The 24,449-nt window shown below is 37.2% G+C and overlaps 1 protein-coding gene across 1 annotated transcript in view; it reads left to right on the top strand.

Annotated features, from left to right (window-relative positions):
- The window catches only part of KCNK9 (potassium two pore domain channel subfamily K member 9), a 172,530-nt gene extending 153,288 nt beyond the window's left edge, over nt 1-19,242 (top strand). Inside the window, exon 2 of the mRNA XM_031947241.1 lies at nt 17,181-19,242. Within this exon, the coding sequence (XP_031803101.1) occupies nt 17,181-18,022 (842 nt within the window). The 3' untranslated portion in view covers nt 18,023-19,242. The remainder of the gene's footprint in view (nt 1-17,180) is intronic.
- Nucleotides 19,243-24,449: the final 5,207 nt, after the last annotated feature.

The following is a 24,449-nucleotide window of genomic DNA, read 5'->3' as shown; positions in this document are numbered from 1 at the left end:
ACAATGCTTTATTAAGCACTGATTTTGTTGATATGAGAAACAAAGACAGAAAACCTTGTGCCTCTTGGATTCCCCTTTTTATCATTTTGGGACAGACCAGGTATTCTTCCAGTGCTTTGTCTATCTCACACTTCTGATGTTCTGGACCCATTTCCTCACTGTTCTTTTATTTGTTTGCTTGTTTATTTTTTTATTTTGTTGATTCTTAGAAGAAAAGTTGGCCATGTATGGAACTCTGATTCTAGGGGTAAAAGACAGTCTCATTTGATGATTCAGCAAATGTGATGCATGATGTGAGTTGAATGATCATGGGGAAGAGTGGGACTTGAATAGTTCTCCAAAGAGGGATGTGACAATACTCAGTCCCTTCTGGTTTCAGAGAAGGAAGAAAGGGAATGGGAAGAATAGTTAAGGTTTATGCTGACATTCCTTCTCCTTCTCTATTCTTATTCCCCCATTCCCCTAATGCTTGGAATATGGTGTGGGGGGCCAGACACAAGCTTCCGTTTTAACCTTGCTTCCATTCTCACAAATGAGGAACCTGGAGTAGGCTTCTTAATCCAAGGATTGAATTCATTTATAAAACATGTATTAAACTCCTCTTGTTTTTACTGTATTCTTATGCTCATGAATAAGTCTTATATCTCAGTAATCACTCACCTTTCTCTTGTGCTTATGGTTACAAGGCGTTTTACCCACTAGCTCATTTGATCCTTATAACATTCTGTGAGGTTAATGTGAATATTGTTCTCTTTACATGGTTAAATTGAAGCTCAGAGAGACTAATTTGTCTAAGGTCACACAGATCTTCTAACTTCAATAACAATTCATTTTTCTCTTTACCACAGTTTCCCCAAACCAGATTATAAACTCTCTGAGGTCAAGAACTTTATTCTCTCTTATGTAGTGCAGAATGTCTAGTACTGGCCAGGGCTCATTTTTTCAATTTAGTTTGATTTATAAACAGTTATTAAATGCCTACAATTTGTCAGGCCTGTGCTAAGTGCTGGAAACACTTAAGAAAAGGGCATCCCTTGTCCTTAAGGAGTTTACAATCTAATAGGGGAAAGACAACCTACAAAGGGAAGCTGAAAAGTAGTGGGATGGGCAAGAAGTTCCCTGGAATCAAAACCAAGTGGAGGTATTGATGAAAAATGAACAATTACCTGAAAACTCTAAAAGTTAAGCCCTTTATAAAGGAAGACTTTAAGACTTCACCTGCAGTCCTCCAGTCAGAGGCGAGAGTCTGCTGAGGGAACTAAAAAAGGTATTGAGTTTCCAAAACTGAAGCAATCAACATGGTGATGAAATTTCAGGTGATCAGCTTATCCTGGAGAAGGTGTGATATTCCTTGGAGTCAGACTAGCATAAATGGTCATATAAAATGCAGATTTCCTGATGCCCCTAAATGGGATTCTGTAAGTACTTCTAATTGTAGAATATTGAGATTTGAGAGACCTCAACAAATCATGAAGTTTAACTTACTAGTTAGTTGTAAAGCTGAGGAAATTGAGGAACAGAGATAAGAAGAATCTTGTCCAAAGTCACTTAGTGAGTTGTGTCAGAGCCAGAAATAGAATAGTTTGCCTTTTTCCCAGTCCTGTTCAATTCATTTTACCACTGCTTCCTTGATGCTACTACATTGCTTGGTTACTGAAACTTGGCTATGTAATAACATTTGGTAAGTAGGAGAATTAAGAGTAAATTAGTCCCATCTTGATCCAAAACTGCTCCCAGCTTTCAACTTTGGGTCATTAAGCTTCACTTTTCTTTCCATTAGGAAATTTATAGATCATATAGCCCAACCTTGTCATGCAAGGAAACTATTTCTTTTTGTATGCTATCACCTCCCAGTTACTCAGACTTGAAACATCAGTTATCTTTTTAGATTCTTTCCCCTCCTTCACGCCCTACATCCAAATCGTTATCATATTCTGTTGATTCTTCTCACTGATATTCATCCCTACTCTCATGACCATCACTGTAGCTCAGGGGCTTATTAAGTTTCATCACACTATTATAATAGCCTTTTGAACACTTTTCCAACTTTATGTCCAGTTTCTTCGATCTTCAATATATTCTACCTACACATTTCCAGAGAAATCTTCCTAATGCCCATCATTCTCTTGGTCAAAAATCTTTAAGCAAGTTTCTATTGCTTACTAAGTAAAATAAAAATTCCTTCATCTAGGGTTCATACTTCTGACATTCTAATTCCAACCTAAACTTTCTAGTCAGATCATCTCTTCACCTTCAAACACCATGCCTCGATGCAGAACAAGCTGTTTGATATTTTCCTGATCTCTTCTGCCTTTTTGATTTGAATGGTCTCTTTCTACTGAACTCCTACCCTTCCTTTACAATCCAGGTCAGGTGCTGTCTCCTTCAAGAAGTCTTCCTTGATTCTCCCCTCTCCCTCTGGTTAATGGTGACCTCTGTATTCTTAAATCTCTCAGACTATTAGATTGTGAGCTCCTCTTGGGCAGGGGCTATCTTTTGCTTTTCTTTGTAGCCAGAAGGCTTAGCACAGTGCCCAGCACAATAAATGTTTAGACCTCCTGACTAGGCTATTTAGAACTCTCAATGCTTTTATACAACAACAATATAAAAGAGTAATACAAATCAGCGCATGACCATCCAGTCTTCCAGCCAACTAAAAATCTTTGAAGTGACAGGGACTGATTTTTTTTCTTTTGGTATCTTTGTATCTCCAGCAATGAGTGTAGAGGTCGGCACAAAGAAGATACTAAGTATTTCCTTATTTGTTTTTCTCTTGTAACTATGATTCTCTGATTTTACCATTGTGGTCTTTAAGAACACTATGATAGCAAGGATCAATGGAATTCTAAGTCTTATGTATATTAATCTCTTATCTTTATACAGTTCTTTACAGTTTACCTTTTACATATACTTTATCATTTGAATCTTCTTGGTCACTCCGTGATGAGGCCGGGCAGAGATTAATACACTGCCTTGTTTGAGGGAGGGATGTATACACACACACACAAAACACACACACATATATGGTTCTTTGTGCTTTCCAAAGTTTATGTTTCATTTTTCAGAGTTCCCTGACAACCCTTAAATATCATTGATTATTTCTGAGTTCTCAAAACACCATGGGTCAATGGAATAGAGTTTCATAACAGCCTCTTTATCAGAAATGTATCTGGAGCTATTTCTGAATAGCTCTGTCCTGATAGTACCTTTCTCCATGAGAGGAGAGGATGGTGCCAGTTTTTCCCTTGGTATAGGTGAATCTAAGTAAAAGGTTTGCATACAAGATGCCTCGAGGAGGCATCTTTTATACTTGTATGGGCTTGAAGAAAAGCAAACACAATATACTGTTCCCCTTAGTTTCTTTCCCTCTAGTCAGTGGCCTTGAGATAGGCACACAGGAGATATGTTTGTTTTTGGGAAACTTCCCTCCCCTCTCTGAGCAGTTCCTGCCCTTCAGAGCAGGGGATCCGGGTTCAATTGCTGTTCCTGTCTTTTCTTCATTGTGTGACAATGGACAAATTAAACTCTCTGAGTCTTAGTTTTTAGATCTGTAAAATTAGGGGTTAGGGATAAATAACCTTTGTTGACCTTTCTGGCTTAAAAATCTCTGATTCCATTATCCTTAAAGTCACATGCTGTCCCTTACTCTGGAAATGCTGGTATGGTATAGTCTAAAGTCAATGTGCCTACTATTGGTTCTGTTTTTTTCTCTTTGCGATTGTGTGGATACTGCAATTTTATGATGCTATTGGTTCATTTTTTCTTTTCCACCAGTTTATGAACAAATCGGGGATTAGAAGGATATAGTATAGCTTTCCCCTTCTGGACAATTTTTTAGAAATATGGTATACCTAGGAATGGGTCTATTTTCTTAAACTATTTGTATGCCTTGAGATTTTTTCTTTAGATTTTTACTGTGAAGAACTGGCCATCTGTGATCCTGTTAGATACGGTGGCAAACACCTCTACTCCTTGTTGCAGACTAAAGTTGGTGGATCCCTTAAGTTTGGGAGTTTTTTAATGTAGTATGGCTCAAGCCAATGGGGTATTCATGCTAATTCTGATACCAATATGATGAGCCATTGGGAGTGAAGGGTTGCCAGGATGCTGAAAGGGGTTTTATACTGCCCAAAGTTAGAAAAATGGAGTGGTTAAAGCTTATCAGTATTGTGATCACCCATGAGTGCTCATGGTACTTCCAACCTGAATGAGATGGGAAGACCTAGTCTCAAGAACAAACAAACAAAATTTATGATCTTATGAATTAGTGGCTAAATATGGGAAATTTGCTTAGAAAATTTTCATCTATTGTTGCTCTTTAGGGTTATTATGTCTTCTTAAGCATCCAATTGGCATGGAATTTCAATTAATACACTACTAAGACGAGGCAGGACCATGCTAGAAAATAGGGGTTCCATATACAAAGAGAGGTTATTTAAACTTTCAGCCACAATATGGCACAGTGAAGAGGGCACTCCACTAAGAATAAGAGGACTATGTTTAAGCAATGACATCCCATTGCCAATTACTGTATTACTCTGGATAAGTCACTTTGTTTACAACTCAATTTTTTTTATCTGAAAAAAGAGGATAACAATATTTGCACAATTTATCTCAAGTTAATTTAGTTCTCTGAGCCTCACTTTACCCTCCTGTCAAATCTTTGTATTCCTCCACTAAATATACTTTCTCCCTCTTGATTTTTCTTCTTTCCCTTATTACTTTTCATCCCTCAATTCTTATATATGCCACTAGGCCTTTGAAGGTGTTTGAAGAATGTTATATGGATAAATAAATTCAATCAAGGAAGGTGCCTTACCCCCACTGAGAAATAAACAGGGACCTGAAAATTGGAAGAAGGACACTTGCAGAGGATTCCTTCATATTTCTAGTTATATGGTATCCTATTATAATAACATTAGCTGAGACATGTTATACTTTAAGCTGTACAAAATATTTTATGCACATTAATTTGATCTTCCCAACAGGCCTGGGTAGCAAATAATAATAACAATATTAACAGTAATAATAGATATTTGTAAAAGCTTTAAAATTTGGACATCATCTTAAAATCTTTAACTCATTTAAGATTTACAACTGCCAGGGGAGATATGTACTACTAGGAAACTGATCTTCAGAGAAGTTAAGTGATTCATGGTCACATAGCTAATAATAATAATAATAATAATAATAACTAGCATATATAGTATTTGAAGTTTCCAAAAATTTTTTTCCAAATATTAGCCTTTTAGACTTTACTAAATATTAGATATTTATCCTTTCAACAACCCTGGAAGGTAAGTGTTGTTATCCCCATTTTATAGAGGAAGAAATTAAATCAGTCAGAAGTTAGGTACCTGGTCCAAAGTCACACAACTATTAAGTATCTGAAGGCAAATTTGAATTTGTCTTCCTGATTCCAAGTCCAGAACTTTACCTACTGTGCCACCAGTTATCTATATATTAATGTTTCCATTGAACAGATGAGGATGCTGAATCTTGCTCTTGGTAACACAGGTAACAAGTGATAATGACAAGGTTTGAATCTTCCTGGATCTAAGTCCAGCATCCTATCCACTACACCAAGAGAAAAAAAAAATGATGATTTCAATACTTAGAAAATATAATTTGATTTATAAGCAAATTTTTTACAAACACTCAATCAAAGCAAGGAGTACCATGCCTACTCTGAGAGCAAAGTATATGATTCACTTCTAACCGTACAGTCTCTGGATTTTGGCAGAAATATTTCCCTATTCAATACCTACTTTGTGCCAAGAATAATACCTTTATTCTCAAGAAGAAGGCGTTCCTGAGTTTCAAAGAACTCATGCAAGCATTCTTTGGATGTGCTTAAATCAGCAACCTGAGGATACTTGCCTCAGATATCCCAATGAACATTTGCACTATTTCATCATTTTTCAGGAAATACAGTTTCAGGCCCCTCCAAAGGAAAGGAAGAGGAGATTGACAGAATTGGGGACTTAGGACTTCCTGGTTGGTTCCAAAGGTTAACTTTCTAATTTCATGGTAAACAAAAACAAAACAAAACAAACCCGACATTTATTGAAATAAACAAGGCAATTCAGTGGATAGTGCTTTAGGTTTTGAGTTCAAATCTGGATTCAAACATCTATTAGTTGTATGACTCTGGGCAAGCCTTCCTGCTTTAGTTTTCTCATCTATAAAATGGACACAAAAGTGGCAATGAGCCCTCAAAATTGTCTGAAGATTAGATGAGACAATATTTGGAAGGCACTTTGCAAATTTTAAAGTACCATACAAGTGCTAGTTATTATTAATTAATTAGATTCCCCATAGTTCATTGATGACAAAGGCAAAATATGAAACTATGCCCTCAAATCCTTTTTTTTTTAATAGCCTTTTATTTACAGATTATATGTATGTGTAACTTTACAGCATTGACAATTGCCAAACCTCTTGTTCCAATTTTTCCCTTCCTTTCCCATCCCCTCCCCCAGATGGCAGGATGACCAGTAGATGTTAAATATATTAAAATATAAATTAGATACACAATAAGTATACATGACCAAACCGTTATTTTGCTATACAAAAAGTATTGGACTCTGAAATATTGTACAATTAGCCTGTGAAGGAAATCAAAAATGCAGGCAGGTGAAACTATAGGGATTGGGAATTCGATGTAATGGTTTTTAGTCATCTCCCAGAGTTCTTTCGCTGGGCGTAGCTGGTTCAATTCATTACTGCTCCATTGAAACTGATTTGGTTCATCTCATTGCTGAGGATGGCCAGGTCCATCAGAATTGTATACTCTCAATTCCTTATCTTATGTTCTTTCTGTGCTATATTAACAGCATTTAAGAAATATCATCATTGAAAGTGACCCAAACCTGATTTTAAAAGAATATACTATCATCATAGAATCTCAAAATTGAATTAACCATTGAGGTCATTATAGGTCATCTTGTCGCTAGCTTTTAAAATTGTAGATCATGACCCCACATAGGTCTCATAACTGAATGTAGGGGGTCATAAAATTATGATTTATTATCAGTAAATGTTTGATTTTATATTTTAATATGCCTATATGCCTGAGGTCATGTAAAATTTTGGGGTATAAAAGGGGTCATGGGTAGAAAAAGTTCAAGAAATCCTAATCTAGACTACCTTTATCTGAATCAAGAATCTTCTCTTCAACATCCCTGACAAGTGATTATCCAGTCTGATTATTATTATTTTTGTTGTTGTTCAGTTGTTTTTAATCATGTCTGATTCTTCATGTTCCCATTTGGGGTTTTCTTGGCAAAAATAATTGAGTGCTTTGCTATTTTCTTCTCCAGTTCATTTTTACAGTTGAGGAAACTGAGGCAAACAGGGTTAAATGACTTATCCAGGATCACATAGCTAATAAGTGTTTCAGAAAGATGAGTCTTCTTAACCAGCACTCTATTAACTATCATCTAGCTGTCCACATTAGTAATATTGCTATGACCATTGTGAATTTGAATTTATATCTGTATGCATATATATATGCATGTGTATATATACATATGTATGCACATATATATACATACATATGCATTTGTATATATACATATGTATGCATATAGATAGATAGATCGATTAGAGCCTATTTTACAGTATAGGAAACTGAAATCATGAGGAATCAAATCATTTCCTTTAAGGTTCCCCAGGAAGTTAATGGTAATCTAGAGCTCCTTCCATGTCAGTTCTGCCAATTCTTAATGCTCTTTATTGACAGGGAAGTCAGCAATCCTCACAAGGCAGCCCAGTTGAGAAGAGTCACATGGGGAAAAAAATGGATGGAATGTTTGTAAATAACCTTGTGAGATAGTGAATTCCCCTATCACTGGAGTTATTCAAGCAGAGAAAATAATTGGAACATCTCCCTATACACATCCTCACTCTTCTCCCATAAACAGCCTGAAAAGTTCTCCTCTTGAGATTGGTAGTGAAATGATATTTCCTGGGGAGAGATTGTACTGGTCTAGTTTGTTCTGCCTATTAGGAAAAAAAACCCCAAACTGTTGTAATCTGAATCCAATCACAGAATGGATTAAAACTGACACTAAGAAAAGTTGAAGGGCTAAGGGAGATACTGTTATTTTGGTGATTCATATTGAAGAGAAAGTGAGATAATAGAGGGGGCAAAGCACTTAGGAAGTCATAATGCTATATATAATGTGCCAGAGGCTATTATTCATACTGACATAATAATTATCAACATCATCATTATTTTCCTCATCATTGGACCCTTTCTCTTAAGCATAGATTCCTCTCCCTATCTAGGCTATGCAGCTGACCTCAAAACTGCATGACTTCCTCTCTCTTTACTCCCACTCTCAGAGCTTTATCTAGGCAAGAAAACCTACAATCTCTTTCCACCAATCCCTCACTTCTCTGCATATATCCTACCTCTTTGGAACTGCTGATGAAATTGACCTTAGTTAGGAAAACAAGAATTGAATCATTCCAAATAGAAAAGGGATTCAGGATAATCAATAAATATTTATTAAGTGTACTCAGGATACAAAGAAAGGCAAAAGATAGTTCTTCCTTAGGTTTCTCATTCTGATGGCAGAGACAAATATATATACACAAGTAATATTCAGGATAAACTGGAGATAACATCAGAGGGAAGAATTAACATTAATGGGAATTAGAAAATATTTCTTATAGAAGGTAAGATTTTACCTGGGACTAGAAGGAAATAGGGAATCCAAGAAGTGGAGATGAGGAAGGAGAGTATTCCAAGCATAGAAGACAGCCAGGGAAACTGTCCAGAGTTGGGAAATGGAGTGTCTTATATTAGGAACAGCAAGGAAGTCAGTGTTACTGGAGTGAAGTGTTGATAAAAAGAAAGGGCTAGACTGAAAAAACTGAATTTGCAGTGAAATGATGAAGGTTCAAATTTTAGCTCTGCCTCTTACCACCCATATGATCTTGGCCAAGTCACTTCTCTGGGGCTCAGTTACCTCATTTACACCAAAGGGTTTGGGCATTACACCAAAGTTGGTAATTTTAGGTGTAAATCTATGAACTTTTAATGACTTATTCAAGGACATACAAGGGATCACTATTAAATTCAGGCTACAAACCTCAGTCTTCTGAGTCTAGATAATGATAACAGCAACAACAACATCATTTTATAGTGCTTTACATTTTGCAGAACACTTCACCAAGGGCTCCTGTGAAGATTAACTGAGATGTTCTATAAGGTAAGTATTACAGGTATCCTCATTTTGTTGAAGAGGGCATGGAGTCTCAGAGATATTAATTATTCTGTGGTCATACAGAAAATCACATTACTTTTTCTATTACATTATGCTCATCAGCTTTACAGGTTGTAGAAATGCCTTTATGCTAAAACTATTAAAAAGTCGTGCCCAGTATGGTTGAAGGGTTGCCTTGCCACAGGAAGACAGGGGAAGAGCTAGTTGACCTTTCCAAGAAGTTGCTCCTTCTGAGAGTGTCTGAATGCCCCTCACCCTATGTATAGAATGGGAGTAAGATAAAGGAACCCAGTAAAACGTGGGTAACTAAAATTAAGGTTTCTGTATTAAAGTTTTACTACAAAGTGAAGCCTTTTCCATTTATGTTCCAGGTCCAGAGCCAGGTATGGAGAGAGTGGGGTCAAAATTTAATGTATGGGAAATATTGGGACTTTATAACTTTAAGCTACTAAAGCTTAAAACTACATCGAGGCTCAGAGTATAATGAAAATATAAAGTATGGAATATACTATATATATATATATATATATATATATATATATATATATATATATATAGGCTACTAAAACTACACGAATACTTTTGGAGTAGATCTGCAATAGTAATTTAGATAATAGTAGTAATAATAATAATAATTCATAGATAACAATACAATGGTAGATAATAGTGATTGAAGGCAATATTTTAAATTATAACCCCATTCCTTGCCTTCCCATCTGTAAAATGGAGTTAATAACTTACCCATGGCCACATAGCTAGTAAGTATCAGAATTTGAACTTGGATCTTTCTTATCTTAAGCAGATATGTTGGTTAGTATGTTGCTTCAACTGGAGCAGGAAGGCAATGAGATAGTTATTCCATAAGTGGTGATTTGTCCACCAAAGTTTGCTAAATGGCATATAGTTGACCTTCTTGGAAAGAAGCAAGAGGTGACATCTTGCCTTCTTAATAATTCTTTCTTAATTAAAGACTGTGTTGTAGGTAAAAACTCTCTATATAGTTTCACTTATAAAAGGTCTTTTTTTTTTCTTGTAATATGGTAGTTGAGGGCATGAGAAATAACCTTGCTTGATCATGGATTCTATGAGTTTACCCCTTACAAATTGTCAGAAATTCTGCCCTTAGGTTCCTGGGCTACCATGAAAACCCTGATTGTAATCCTTATATCTAGGTGGGCATAGAGGACAATGTCTAAAGATGCCCATTGGGCATAAAGATGGACATGGGGTTACATCTTCTTTCCAAGTCACTGCCTTTATCACCAGCATGCTTAAGGCTAGTCTTTTTCTGATATCCATTCCTACTATATCATACTGTATGTACCCTAGCCATATGTTGTGTATCTATCTTCTCTGGGCAGGTACACAGTATTTCATATGTGTAATAAGCAAATGCATTGTGTTTTCTCTATTGTGCTATATTTGTGTACTTTGTGGGTCTTGTGTATGTATATGTAGTCTGTGCCATGTGTCTACTTTCAACTATGTGTATATATATATTTTTATGTTTACCTGATGTGTTCCTTTGTATCTGTTTTAGTCTATAGGCTCCCAGAAAGCAGGGAGTTATCTATTTCTATTATATACTAATTATTATTCATTCATACTTTTTATTCCCCTCTCTTCTGCTACATTTGTAAGTAAATCAACCCCAAGTCAAGAATAGATTTTTGAAATTGCTCCCTGATCTTTTAAAATCACCATGAAATAGGAGGTATGTGCAACACATTTATTAAACTTTTAGTACTACATGAAGCTAGTTACTTTTAAAGTTAGTTACTTTTCATAATAAATCTATTCTCTATATTGTATTTCTGAATAGTAGCTGTTAGTTTAGGCAGAGGGAATTAGCTATGGCATCACCAGTGGGATGGGCAGAGTAGAAAGCAAACTTTTGAGTTTTCTTTTTAAGGTTTCTTTACACCCAGGCACAATTATCTAACCTCATTTTTTTTTACTACTTGCTATAAGATCTGTCTTCACTTATCAGGGCCTCTTCTCTTTATTCTTTCTCACATCCTACTTCCTCCATGAAATCACCTGCTTCCAGTAACATAAGAGATGAATGCTATAGGAATTCACAAGGTGGGTAGGTTACTTTGAAAACTAAGTGGAAGATGACTGGACTGAGGAGAGACTAACTAGCAGGCTATTGCAATAGTCCAAGCATGGGATGATGAGGGCTTATACCTCTAGTAGGTTCTAGTCAGTTACATTCCAGTCAGTTCCAAGTTCTATCATTTCTCCTTGGTACCATTTCTTACATATGGCCCCTTCCCTCCTCTCATAATGCATCCACCCTCCTAAAGGGGCAAGTTCTCATCACTGCATGCCTGGACAATTACAATATTCTGCCTTCAAGCAGAAGCCTCTCCCCACTACAATCCATCTTCCACTCAGTTGTCAAAATGACCCTTGCTTCTTGTGAATGCTTTAGTTATCCAAGTGATTTTTGTAAAGCACAGATATGATCATGTTATCCTCCCCCTCCCCCCCATTCAATCAACTCTAGTGACTCCCTATTGCCTCCAATATCCAATATAAAATCTCTTTGGGTTTAAAGCCCTCAATAATCTAGCCCTTTTCTACCTTTCCTGTCTGTTTTCACCATATACCCCTCCATGTACTCTGTGATCCAATGACACTGACCTCTTCACTGTTCCTTGAACAAGATACTCCATTTCACAATTTCTAGCATTTTGATTGGCTGTGCCCCATACCTGGAACTCTCTCCTTTTTTATTCTTACTTCCTGGCTTCCTTCAGATTTTAAGTCTTACCTTCTGCAAGAAGCTTCTTCAATGCTTCTTTCACCTGTTGATTATCTATGATTTATTGCAAGACAATTGGAGTTAAGTGACTTACCCAAGATCACACAGATAGTGAGTATTAAATGCCTGAGGTCATATTTGAACTCAGGTCTTCCCAACTTCAGGGCTGATACTTTACTCTCTGCACCATCAGGCTGCCCCCATCATATATAGATCTTGTTAGGACATAGTCACTGTTCTCAAGGGCACTGTTCTCAGGAGTCTATCTTTTGCCTTTCTTTATATCCTGTGTTTAGCACAGTGTTTGGCACACAGTAGGTGCTTAATAAGTGCTAGCTGCCTGCCTGCCTGAGGGCTGGAATAAAGTATCAGATTTGTGCTGCATACATTGTCACAAGATAATGTTATTACTTCACCTTATTTCATGTCAATTCTTCATGGAGAATTAAGAATGTGGGATAGTTAGGTAATAAAAAGGTAGAATGGGATGTGGTGATTGATACACAGAGAAAAGCTCTAATTCCCTATGCAACTCTGGACAAATCACTTCCTCTGATTTTTTTTAAAGAAGCGCTGTTCTCACGACAGGTAGGTAATATAAGTCATATCCTCCTCATTTCACACAAAGGAAAGAAATTGAGATTCAGTGATTTATGAAGGTAGGTAGTTCAAGTGCTATCATCTTCATTTCACAAGTGAGGAATCCAAAGTTTGGTGTCTTTGCTCAATGTTGCATGGCTATTATGCATTAGAATTTGGATTTGAACCCCCATTTCCAAGGAAATACAGCTTGGAGGACACAGTTCACCCTGGATTCTAAGCCAAGTATTGATACTAAATATAGAGTTCTTTCCACCATCACATACTGTCTCCCATCTTCCATTTGTTTGTATTTAGCCAAGAGCTTTAGACATAATAAGTATTTAGCAAATAAATATTTATTGAATGTATGAATTAGTTTGCTTTCAACTTTGCAAATTGTTCTCCCATTCATTAATTTATTTAATGACTTCTTCTGTGGGCAAGTACTGTTAAAAGATAATATGAGAAAACATTACTGGTTCTGGAGTCAGGAAGGACAGTGATTGCAGGTGTAATGTCATTGGTATAGGGAACTTCCATCCAAAGATGGTCAAGTCTTTCTTGGAAACTTAAATGTCTTAGAGAGTTGCTGAGAGCATTGAAAGTTTAAGTGATTTCTCTAGGATCACACTGATAGTATGTATCAATGTGGCAGAATTAAACTCAGGTCTTCTTGCCCTCGGAAGTATTCATTCCTCTAAGGCAACATGCATGCAACATAAGAAGTTATGAAGACTAAGACAGTCATGTGAAGAAAATCTTTATAGAGGAAGGTAGGACTTGAGATGTCTTCTCAGAGCCCTAATTCTTGCGATTTGAAATTCAGTGGGAACAGCTAAGTGGCCAGTGGAAAAAACCCTGACCTTTGAGACAGATACTTAGTAATTGTGAGACCCCCAGGCAAGTCACTTAACCCCAGTTCCTGAAAGAAAGAAATAAGAAAGGAAAGGAGGAAAGTAAGAAAAAAGAAAGAAAGAAAAGAGGGACAAAGAAAAAGAAAAAAAGAAGAGAGGGAAGGAAGAAAGAAAAGAGATTGAGAAGAAAGGAAGGAAAAAAAAGAAGGAAAGGAGGAAATAAGAAAAAGAAGAATGAAAAGAAGGAAGAAAAGAAAGGAAGAAATGAGGGAAGAAGGAAGAAAGAAAGAAAAATTAAAGAAAGAAAAATGAAGGAAAGAAAAAATAAAGAAATGAAGAGACTGAGTGTTTTGTACTGGGTTACCTAGATGACTGGTATGACCTTGAATTCTCCAAATCTGTCTATAAAATAGGATTAATGACTGAAGCTTTTATCTCAAAGGGATGCTATAAAATTCATATAAGATGAAGCTTTTATATCACTTTTCATGCCCTAAAGGTCAGCCATTATTAGCCATTATTATCTCCATTTTACAGGTTCCTTTGTTGGAAACATGGGGCTTACATATTTGAGCAAGACAATGATAAATAAAGCAAAACCAAGGAGAAGCAGCTTAGTATTTCATCCTTACTAAGTAAAAAAAAAAAAAGTTAGTAAATATAGAGTGAATTAAATAGTTACACTATAGTTTACATAGTAAATAAAATTAGAGTGAATAAACATAGTTACATTATGAACATTAGAGCTGGAAGGAATCTTCAAAATCTATTCAGATTCTTTATTTTATGAGACAACTGAAGCTTAAGGAGGTTAATTGATTTGCCTAACACAGTTAGTAGCAGACGTGGATTTTGAACCCAGGGCTGTTGACTCCAAAACCGCCTTTCTCTACTTTCCTTCCTTGCCCTTGTCCAAAGACATTGAGAAGACTGATTGATTTTTCTTCTAAGAGGAATCCTCTTAGGAAACAAAAGTGTGTGACTTTTTTATCTCTTTCCTTTCTTTCTTTCTTTCTTTCTTTTTTTCTTTCTTTCTTTCTTTCTCTTTCTTTCCTTTCTTTCTTAGCACATACCTCTGTGTAGGTGTTACTGGCCATGTCTCAAGCTTTCTACAAGCTTTCTAAAAGTCTGATTTGGGAGGAAAGTATGACTAAAATATGTACCACAAACATAACATGGGTATTCCAAACAAACAAGTGGTGGGGTCAGCAGGAAAGAGAAAGACTAAGTCAATCAAGGAAGCATTATAGGAGTTGATGTTTCTATGTTTTAAACTAAAATGAAAGGCCCAGATTCCCAGGTAAGTCAATAAATCACCTTACCATTTGAGACTCCTAGGAACCCTGTGAGGTGAGTGGTGATGGTTTATTGACTTAGTTTTTGGTCTGGACCTGCATTTTCATCAGTGTGGGGAACTCTGAGTAAAAACTCTTTCTATCACTGATGCAGATTAATAACCTCATTGTGATCAAGACTCTTTAAGAGTTCCAAATGAGACATAGAGATTAAAGGGGCTTAGTCATGGTTGTCCAGGTACTATGCATAGAGGCAGAGATTGAACCCAACTCTTCCTGATTCCAGAGTAGCCCTTCCATATTTCTACAAGGTAGGTGCTGCAATTATTATCCCCATTTTATAGACTAGAAAATTAAGGATGAGAAATAATTAATGATAGTATAATAAATGCTTACAAAATAATAAGAACAATTATTATTTTGCAAGTATTTATATGGTATTCTAAGGTTCTTAAACTGGAATGTATATATACATATCCATTATATATACAAATATATATACTTAGTATAAGTATATATATGTAATATGTATATATACATATATATAGTATGTGTGTGTGTATATGCATATATATGTGTGTGTATGTGTATGTATACACATACCCATAAAATCTCATTTGATCCATATAATAATCTTGGGAGGTAGGTATTCATTTTGCAGATGAGAAAACTGAGTCTCAGAGAGGTTAAGTATCCAGGATCACATAGTAAGTATGAATATTAGAGCCAGGATTTGAACTTGGGTCTTCCTTCATTCAAATCCAGCAACCTATCACGTGTAACAACTGGTATAAATGTCTAAGGTAGGATTTAAATCTAGACTTTTCTGCCTCCAGCAGCAGCATGTTTTCCTTTATTTTTTACTGCTTATCATGAAGAAAAGACTTCTTGGAGGAGGACAGGATCTGAAATGGACTTACTTTAGATTATATAGATGGTGGTTGGCAGCAGAGGGCACTCAGGGAAGGGGAGGGGACCTCTTCTAATTCTTTCTTAGTGCAGCTGCATCAAGACTTTTGGGTTACCTTTTTATAAAGAACTAAAATCTGTGTCTGAGAATAGAGTAAGGAAACACTCAGACTGGAGAACCCCTCACCTAGCAGAGACCTTCAAATGCCAAATTTTAGAGCTGTGGGGAACTCTAGGGATGATCTTGTCCAAGAACCTTTAGAGGGTGGATTTGGTACTTTTGGGGACAAAGCATCTCACTTTGGGTAAAAAGGAAATAGTTTTTTTTTCACTAATTCCTTTTAAAAAATATTTTTTATTTCCAATTACATTCAAAACAAATGTTTAAAATTTGTTTTTAAGATTTTTGAGTTATAAATTCTCTCTCTTATCCCTAGCCACAATTTAGAAACCACATATGAAGTTATGTAAAACATAGGAAATAGTTTTTCAAGAGATAGCACTGGGTTTAGAATTAGTGGAACCTGTATTCTACTTCTATATCCTTTTTTTTAAGATTCTAAATTAAGATTCAAGATTTTAAGATTTAAGATTAAGATTAAATCTTAAGATTTAAGATCTATTTACACTCTGTGAGACTGTGGTCAAATTACTTGTTCTTCAAATGACAGTGTTGGACTTAAGTCTTATAGCTCTAAATCCTGCCAATTTGACCTCGGCCTGGAGTCAGGAGGGAGAGGGACTGGACCAGTGATTTATTTGGGCTAGGAAGCTCCCTTGGCATGTGGAGGATGTTTAATATTCTTGTGAAAATACTATTTTGTGACTCCCAGGTGGGATAGCCACCTCTTAGTTCTTTTGTCCGTCTTCTAATTCAAGAAATTTCAGAAGAGATGTCGACCTTTATAGTAGAGAAGTATTGGTCCATGGTGGCGAGATGACACAGTGGGTAGAACAAAGGAGCTGGAATTAGGAAGACCTGAATTCAAATTCTGCCTCAGACACTTTCTAGTTGTGTGACTGTGGGCAAGTGGCTTAGCCCTGTTTGCCTCATCTGTAAAATAAGCTGGAGGAAGAAACGGACAAATCACTTCAGGAAACCCCAAGTGGGTTACAGTCAGAAATGACTCCGTAGAAAGAAAAGTGACTTTCTCACATTCATACAGCAGGAACAAGCCAGAAGGAACCTAAATTTCCCTGCCCTGAGATCAGTTTTAAGGAAATGTTCCTTGTGTAGAGTTAGGACTGAAAATGCTTCTCTCTGACACCAGGAGGCAGGAGTGAGTTCAAATTTGAGTTCTAATCCCGCCTGTCTGGCTGGAGACCTTCCGCCTCTCATCTGTGTGTACCCCATTTTTCCTCATCTGTAAAATGAGATTCTTTGGGCCCTTTAGTTCTTGTAAAGAATGCGCCTTATCAACTCTCAAGTGTTATAGAAAAATAGGTTATTATAGCCAACTTAACAAAGCCTCACGTCCTCACTTACTCCTTTGTTTTCTTTCCTCTTCCTCCTCTCCCCCTTTGCCTCTTCCAGGTTATGGCCACGCAGCCCCCGGGACGGATGCAGGCAAAGCCTTCTGCATGTTCTACGCCGTGCTGGGCATTCCACTGACCCTGGTCATGTTCCAGAGCCTGGGGGAGCGGATGAACACCTTTGTTAAATACTTGCTGAAGAGGATTAAGAAGTGCTGTGGGATGCGGAGCACCGAGGTGTCCATGGAGAACATGGTCACCGTGGGCTTCTTCTCCTGCATGGGGACCCTGTGCATCGGGGCTGCTGCCTTCTCCCAGTACGAGGAGTGGAGTTTCTTCCACGCCTATTATTACTGCTTCATTACCTTGACTACCATAGGGTTTGGGGACTACGTGGCCCTGCAGACCAAGGGGGCCCTCCAGAAGAAGCCGCTCTACGTGGCCTTCAGTTTCATGTACATCCTGGTGGGGTTGACCGTTATAGGGGCCTTCCTCAACCTGGTTGTCCTTAGGTTCTTGACCATGAACAGCGAGGACGAGCGGCGGGATGCCGAGGAACGGGCCTCGCTGGCGGGCAATCGCAACAGCATGGTCCTCCACATCCAGGAGGAGGCCCAGCATGGCCGGCCGCGGTACAAGGCCGAGGTCACAGACCTCCAGTCCGTCTGCTCGTGCATGTGCTACCGATCCCAGGAGTATACCAGCCGGATGGTGTCCCACCAAAATTCCTTCAGCACCAAGCTGAACCCCCAGTACTTTCATTCCATCTCCTACAAGATTGAAGAAATTTCTCCAAGCACATTAAAAAACAGCCTTTTCCCTTCCCCTGTTAGCTCCATCTCTCCTGGCCTACACAGCTTTACTGATAACTACAGGCTGATGAGACGGCGGAAGTCCATTTAGGATTTTTTTTTTTTAAGAAAGAAAAAAAAAGTCATTTGTCTTCTCTGGCTTTACTTTCCATGGGTCCATCTCTTTTCCCCCTGTTGTTTTTTCCCCTCGTTCATTGTTTACTTTCTCGTTCCTTTGTTCTTGCTAACCTTTCTTCCTAATCTCCCAAGAGAGATGGAGTAGGGCCAAAGGGGGAAGAAATAGCCAGCCCTTCACTGAGACTCAGAACTGCGCATGAAGCATGAACCCTTCCCAGCAAAGTTTGCCTTACATTTCTGCTCCCTCCTTCACCCCCAACCCTTCACTTTCCCTGACCCTTAACTTTCCCCCTACCGGAATGTGAGGTGACTCGAGGTGGAGCTGAGTGGGTACCAAAATCCAAAGATGCACACCAAGCTTAGAGAGCCTTCTGGCACCCCAGGGTGCCTCTGACCTAACTCATGGCTTCTTTTTCCTCCTCAAGGAGCAGGTCATTGCATATGTGTGTGCATGCGTGTGTGTGCGCACACGGGGCGAGTGTGCGGTGTGTGTGCAGTAAGTTCCACAAAAAACAAAACAAAAAAACATAAGCATCAGGTATTCATTTTTTTTCCTTCAAGATATAGTATTAAAAGACCCAATTTCAACATTTTGACTCCTTCCACGTGGAAAGAAGGAAAAACGGAACAACCAAAAGGGGTTTTAAACAATGATTTTGCCAAAATGAAGCATGTGCAGTGAGCAGTCTATAGGTCTATAGCCCAAGTGCATCATGGTCATTTCCTTTACTTCCAAGTTCTAAATTGTATTAACATTCTTTTCTTTACAGGGGGAGATGGGTGGGGGAAGGAAAAGAAGGATCATTTTAGCTTGCCAGTTCAAAATTTTTTAAAAAGCATGCACTTTGTAAAACTGGTATGCATTATAAACACAGGAGAAAACAACAACAAACAATGGAACCAATAATCAAAAGCAAATACTCTCATTAATTTATTAAATGGCATTTTATTTTTGTCATTTCCTCCAGTTCCAACAATTTACCAAGCAGCTGAAATGTCAGGGAAAACTGGAAAATTGTTGGAGCCATAAAATGGCAATTTTGTTCTTTTCCTCTTATTTATACAATTATTATTATTTCTATGCAGCATCTATCTGCATGAATAGGAATTATCTTTTTGGAATGTTTAGATAAGGATGGGTATGAATAGGTGGGTATTTTTTTTTCTCCCTCAATAAAGTGTGACAGGGCATTCCTTTTTTTTTTTTTTTTTTTTAATACAACAACAACAACAACAAAATTGTCTTTAAATGCTTTTGATTGGTAAATAAGAGGATGCTCATGCTGGTCTCAGGAAAAATTTCAAGGGAAAGTATCTTATGTGTTGGCCTACAGGGAATTTGCAATCCTTCTGAAGGGTTAGACTTAAAAATGCTGGTCTTTTAGCATTGGGAGATGATAGATATAGACTCATTGAGAAAAAAACAAAACAAAACGTCATCCTATGGTCTAAATTTCACATTCTTTTTTCTTTTCCTCCTCTCCCCTCAAATCCACCCCTGATATAGTAGCTACACCACCATAGACTGTTAGAGATTGTCCTATTTTTATGAAAGAGAAAAGGTTGTTTTGATGAGCTCTCTAGCAAGATTTTTGTTAGGTCTGATTGAGCATCCCAGATTTTGGGGCCAGAAAATATTGCTGCCATACCTATAGATGACAGCTTGATCTCAGAGCTAATTAAGTAAAATTTTAAAGTAAGTTTTTCCTTTTCTGTTTCAAAAATTATTTTGGAATCATCTTTCTGGCCCTAAGACCTCTAGCCCTAGGCCTCCTGTGTTGCATGCTTCTAGTATCCAAGCAATAACCTCCTTGGGTGTTTATTCCAGTGTACCACATGGAAGGGGGCCTGGATGGGATAGTCATTGCAGAGGCCTTGGTCTTGGTGGGCTCCATAGAGAAGGAGGATGGGATTCCTGCTGAAAAGCCTTGAAAAGAGTTGACCCAATGAGATTATAAACCACACCAACTTCTCCCCAAAATCACTGAACCCAAGAAGGAAAGTCATTTAATCAGAAGGGAGGAGGGAGAATGTCAACACAGTTGCTGATGCTTCACTCCTTTGGGCTTCTGTAAAATAGTGGAAATGGCTAAATTAATCTCTAAAGTCCCTTCCGGCCCTATATCCTTGGAGTCGTATTTTCCTTCAGCCTGAAAATGCCCCTTCTGCCCTAAGACAGAAAGAACAGGACTCTAGCTGCCCAGCCAGCCACCTGAGCTATTTCCTTTAACCTTTCCTCTGTCTCTGGCAGTTGGGCTCCTTTGGGAAAAAATGCACCCACAAACCTACTTATGCAATACATACATATATGCATACATAGGTTGTATGTGTATAAACATATACATTTGTTTTGGGAGGTGTGATCAAATTCAAGTTTTCCAATTCTTTCAGAGAACTAACTCAAAATAAACAAAAACAAGTTATCATGACTTCACAGGCCGTATCAAATATGGAAAGCAATTTTGAATGCATTCTATTGAAAAATAACTTATTTATGAAAACTTTCTAAAAGCAGATTCTTTGAAAAAATCACCAGAAGAGTCCTAAAGGCAAGAGTGATTGTATCCCCACTGTATATAGAAAGTAAGGTCCAGAAAAGCAAAATGACTCTCCCCATTAAAGTCATGGGAGTAATGAGTAGCAGATAAAGTCAAGACTTGAATTCAGGACCCAGGATACGTATATATATATATATATATATATATATATATATATATATATATATATATAATCTCAGGCCTGGAAGAGACTTCAAAAGTCATCTAGTCCATCAAGTAACTAATCATCATTTCTTACATCACTTCTGACCTCTGATTGAAGACGCTCAGGCTATTGAGTCTTAGATCAGGGGTCCTAATTCCCTTTCTGTAGTCCTCTGAGAGGAGAATCATCAGCCCTCCATAAGCACCTTCAGTGGAGGACACTCACACTTTTACTCAGCCAAATTAAAGAATTTGGAGAGGTCATTTGAGTGATGGACATCTTGTGTATTGATGAATTTCTGAGCTAAAGCACATCCACACCAGGGGCCAGACTTGTTTCTATTTTTTCTTCACCTTGTTCCTCCATTCCTGACTCCAATTTTTGGAATAGAATATAAGAATAAAATTGTGGTTTGATTCCATTGGGCAGGGGGAGAGAATAAAAGTAACAATCTATCTTTCTAATAGAAAGCAGACCTTTTATCTGTCATGGCATTTTGTCATAAGATAGGGATCTTGCGTTAATTTTGAATTTGATTCTTGGAGATCAAAACTAGCACTTGGATTTCTCTGAAGGGCCTCAGAGTTGCTGCCATTTTATTCCTAGGAAATGAGGACCTTGTAAGACAGAGTCAAAGTCACATAAGGAAACTTTGGTACTTGGTATTAGACTTTAAGTCTTAATTACTGTTATATTTACTAGAGATTACTCTTTTCTCTTCATTAGAATGGTAGAGCATTGGATCTTCTAGGGATCTTAGCAAATAGAATATTCATTCATAAAATATGGGCTATGAGAATCCAGACTAAAATGGAACTTTTAATCCTATCACTTATAGATGAGAGAACTGAAGTTATTTTTTTAACTGAAGACCCCCTGCACATGAGTCAATAGCATGAAGGAATTATTTGATAGGTTTTGGGAAACAAAGATCAACATTACATCTACTAGTGTGACTTCTAGTCCAATGTTCTTTCCATGACATTAGACTGTCATGTTCATAAAGTCTCTATTTAAAAAAAATGCTCTTTTAAAAAAACGTTCACTTATCTTAGGTGTGAGTGTTTCTGGTGAATCCCAGGGAAATATAATATTTATTTATTGACATTTAAAGCAGTAATAATGGGTTACTGTATGGTAAGATGATGATGAGAAAACCAGGTTAAACATGAATTGTGATATAGTGATTTTATTGGGTAGAATCCCCTGGTTTTGAATGCTCAATTTGACTTGTTCCCTGTCTTAAGAGAATAACAAAATGAGATAAAACAGAGTTTTGTTATTACATGGCTTAAGTTTTATAGTAAGTCATGGAATTGAGTTTTTCTCTCTTACAGAGATTTTCCAGCAGTAAAGACTTGTGAACTTTGGTTTGAATATAAGACTAATAACTTCTGTGAGGCATAATTCCAATTATTCTTGCTGATGGCTACAGTGGTATGGATGAAACAACTCAGCAGATAACTCTACATCAATCCTATTTGCCTTTACAGGAACATAATGTTAGGCATTTATTTTTTAGGTTCTTCCTAGCAGATTTTTAAAAAAAACCGAGTTCTTTCTGACTGACATTAATCATACAACTAAAATTCTCTGGGGCCAATGATGACTGGCTGGAGAGAGAACAGAACTGGTCCTAGCATCCTAATAGTGAAAAACTAGCTCAAGACAGGGCTTGTTTGTGGATAAGCTGCTCAATGGGGTGCTCCACAGAAAAGAATGTGAATATTGCCCACTCTGTGGTATATGGTTCATTTGTAGTAGTAGGATTGTAGAGTCAAACTAGTCTGAACATTAGGAGGTAATAAAATATGAAAGATGGTGATGGCAAAGTGATGCAAGAGTAAGCATTGAAATAGATGGCTCTTTTCTATTCACTTTTCTTACAATAAACTCAGCAGATAACTAGCTAGTTCTCTAAGAGCAGCTGGCCCTGGAGTCAGGGAGACTTGAGTTCAAATCCAGCCTCACACACTTACTAACTGTATGACCTTGGGCTAGTCACCTAACCTTGTTTGCCTCAGTTTCCTCTTCTGCAAAATGAGCTGAAGAAGAAAATGACAAACTATTTCAATATCTTGTCTAAGAAAACTCTAAATGGGGTCATAAAGAATAAAATACTACTGAACAAAAGAGAATACAGTAGGAAAAGCCATAGATTAGTTAGGGGAACATAGACTAATGAAGGCTTAAACCTGGGGGGATCTTAGAACAAAACATTAAATCATAGATCATAGAATATAAAATGTTGGTGCATGGAATTTAGAATGCTAAAACTGAAAGTCAAGATCATCTAATGTAGAGGCTCTTAATTTTTTTTTGTGCATCTTAGATGGCTTTCAGGGTCCAGAATAACTTATGGAATCCTTCTTAGAAGAATTTTTAAAAACTATAATGAAGAAAATACTAAATTTTCATGAGAAATTAGTATAAATATATACATATATATTAAAAATATATTTTTCCCATCAAGTTCACAGACTCCTGATATCTGGCCACAGAACCTGGTCAAGACTCTCTCATCTGATCCAGCCCTCTAATAGAAAAGAAAATGAGTCCCAAAGAATGGAAGTTACTTGCCTAAGGTCATATTGTTAGTTTTGACAGAATTGAGAATTATAACTTTTTTTCTTAGAAATATCATGATAGAGATTTAGTTCCAAGTATCCTTCTAAGAATCATTCCTCACCCCTTTTTTCTTTTGATGTAGCTTATATTGTGTGGCACTACTCGGACTCCTTCTGTTGTACGCCTCAGAGATGCTACATTTTAGCAGGTTTCCTGAGAACATTCTTAAGGATTCAAGTTTTCCTCTAATTGTCTTCTTATTTCCACATTTCAAGGACCACAGCTTCTCTCTGCCTTCAAAGGTTATTTTTATTAAGTTAATGTGCCCAATCAGGGCTGCAGTCAACCTGACAGCCTGACATAGATGGTCCAATAGTTCAAAAAAGGATGAAAGATATCCAAATTCTATTCAGTCCTTTAGGTGGCACAGTGGATAAAGCACTGGACTTGGATTTCAAATCCTGCCTCTTGACTGTAATGCTGGACAAAGCACTTCATGTACATCTGCCTTGATTTCCTCATCTGGAAAATGGAGAGAATGATAGCCTCTCCCTCACATAGTTGCTATGAGGTTCAAATAAGAAAATATGTGTAAAACTCTTTGCAAACTTTAGAGTGTTATATAAATGTTAGCTGTCCACATCAAAGTCCATTCAACATTCATCCATTCTTTCAATGATCAAACATTTGCTGAGCGGTAAAATTTTTTTCTCTTGCCAAAGGAGGGGGCTGGATTTCATGATTTCTAAGGTCTCTCCTAGCTCTAATAATCTAATTTCGAGCTCTGACATCTGATTGTCTATGTTCTAACTTTCTGTATTCTGAGGCTGCTTTTCACTACTGACATTTTATGTTCTATGATTTTCCCCCCTTATGCTGAGGACTTTAAGACTCAGATAACTTCATAATTACCTGTCACTGTAAACAAAGACAAAGTAGGTTTTTGTTTTCCCTCTCTGTAATTAATTTAGAGGTGACGTGACCAAAGCACCATCAATAAGACATGTCATCTGAATCATTCATCTTCATTGAATTGAGCATAGATAACAGTGAAAAATCCATCTCCAGGACAAGGAAAATAAGATGTGGTTCCTGCTTCTAAGCAGCTTACAGTATAGTAAGGGATAAAA

This window comes from Sarcophilus harrisii, chromosome 1 (assembly GCF_902635505.1).
Source record: "Sarcophilus harrisii chromosome 1, mSarHar1.11, whole genome shotgun sequence".
In the NCBI taxonomy this organism is placed as follows: Eukaryota; Metazoa; Chordata; class Mammalia; order Dasyuromorphia; family Dasyuridae; genus Sarcophilus; species Sarcophilus harrisii.
The sequence above is the reverse complement of the archived record's forward strand: the minus strand, read 5'-3'. Positions and strand labels throughout refer to the sequence as shown.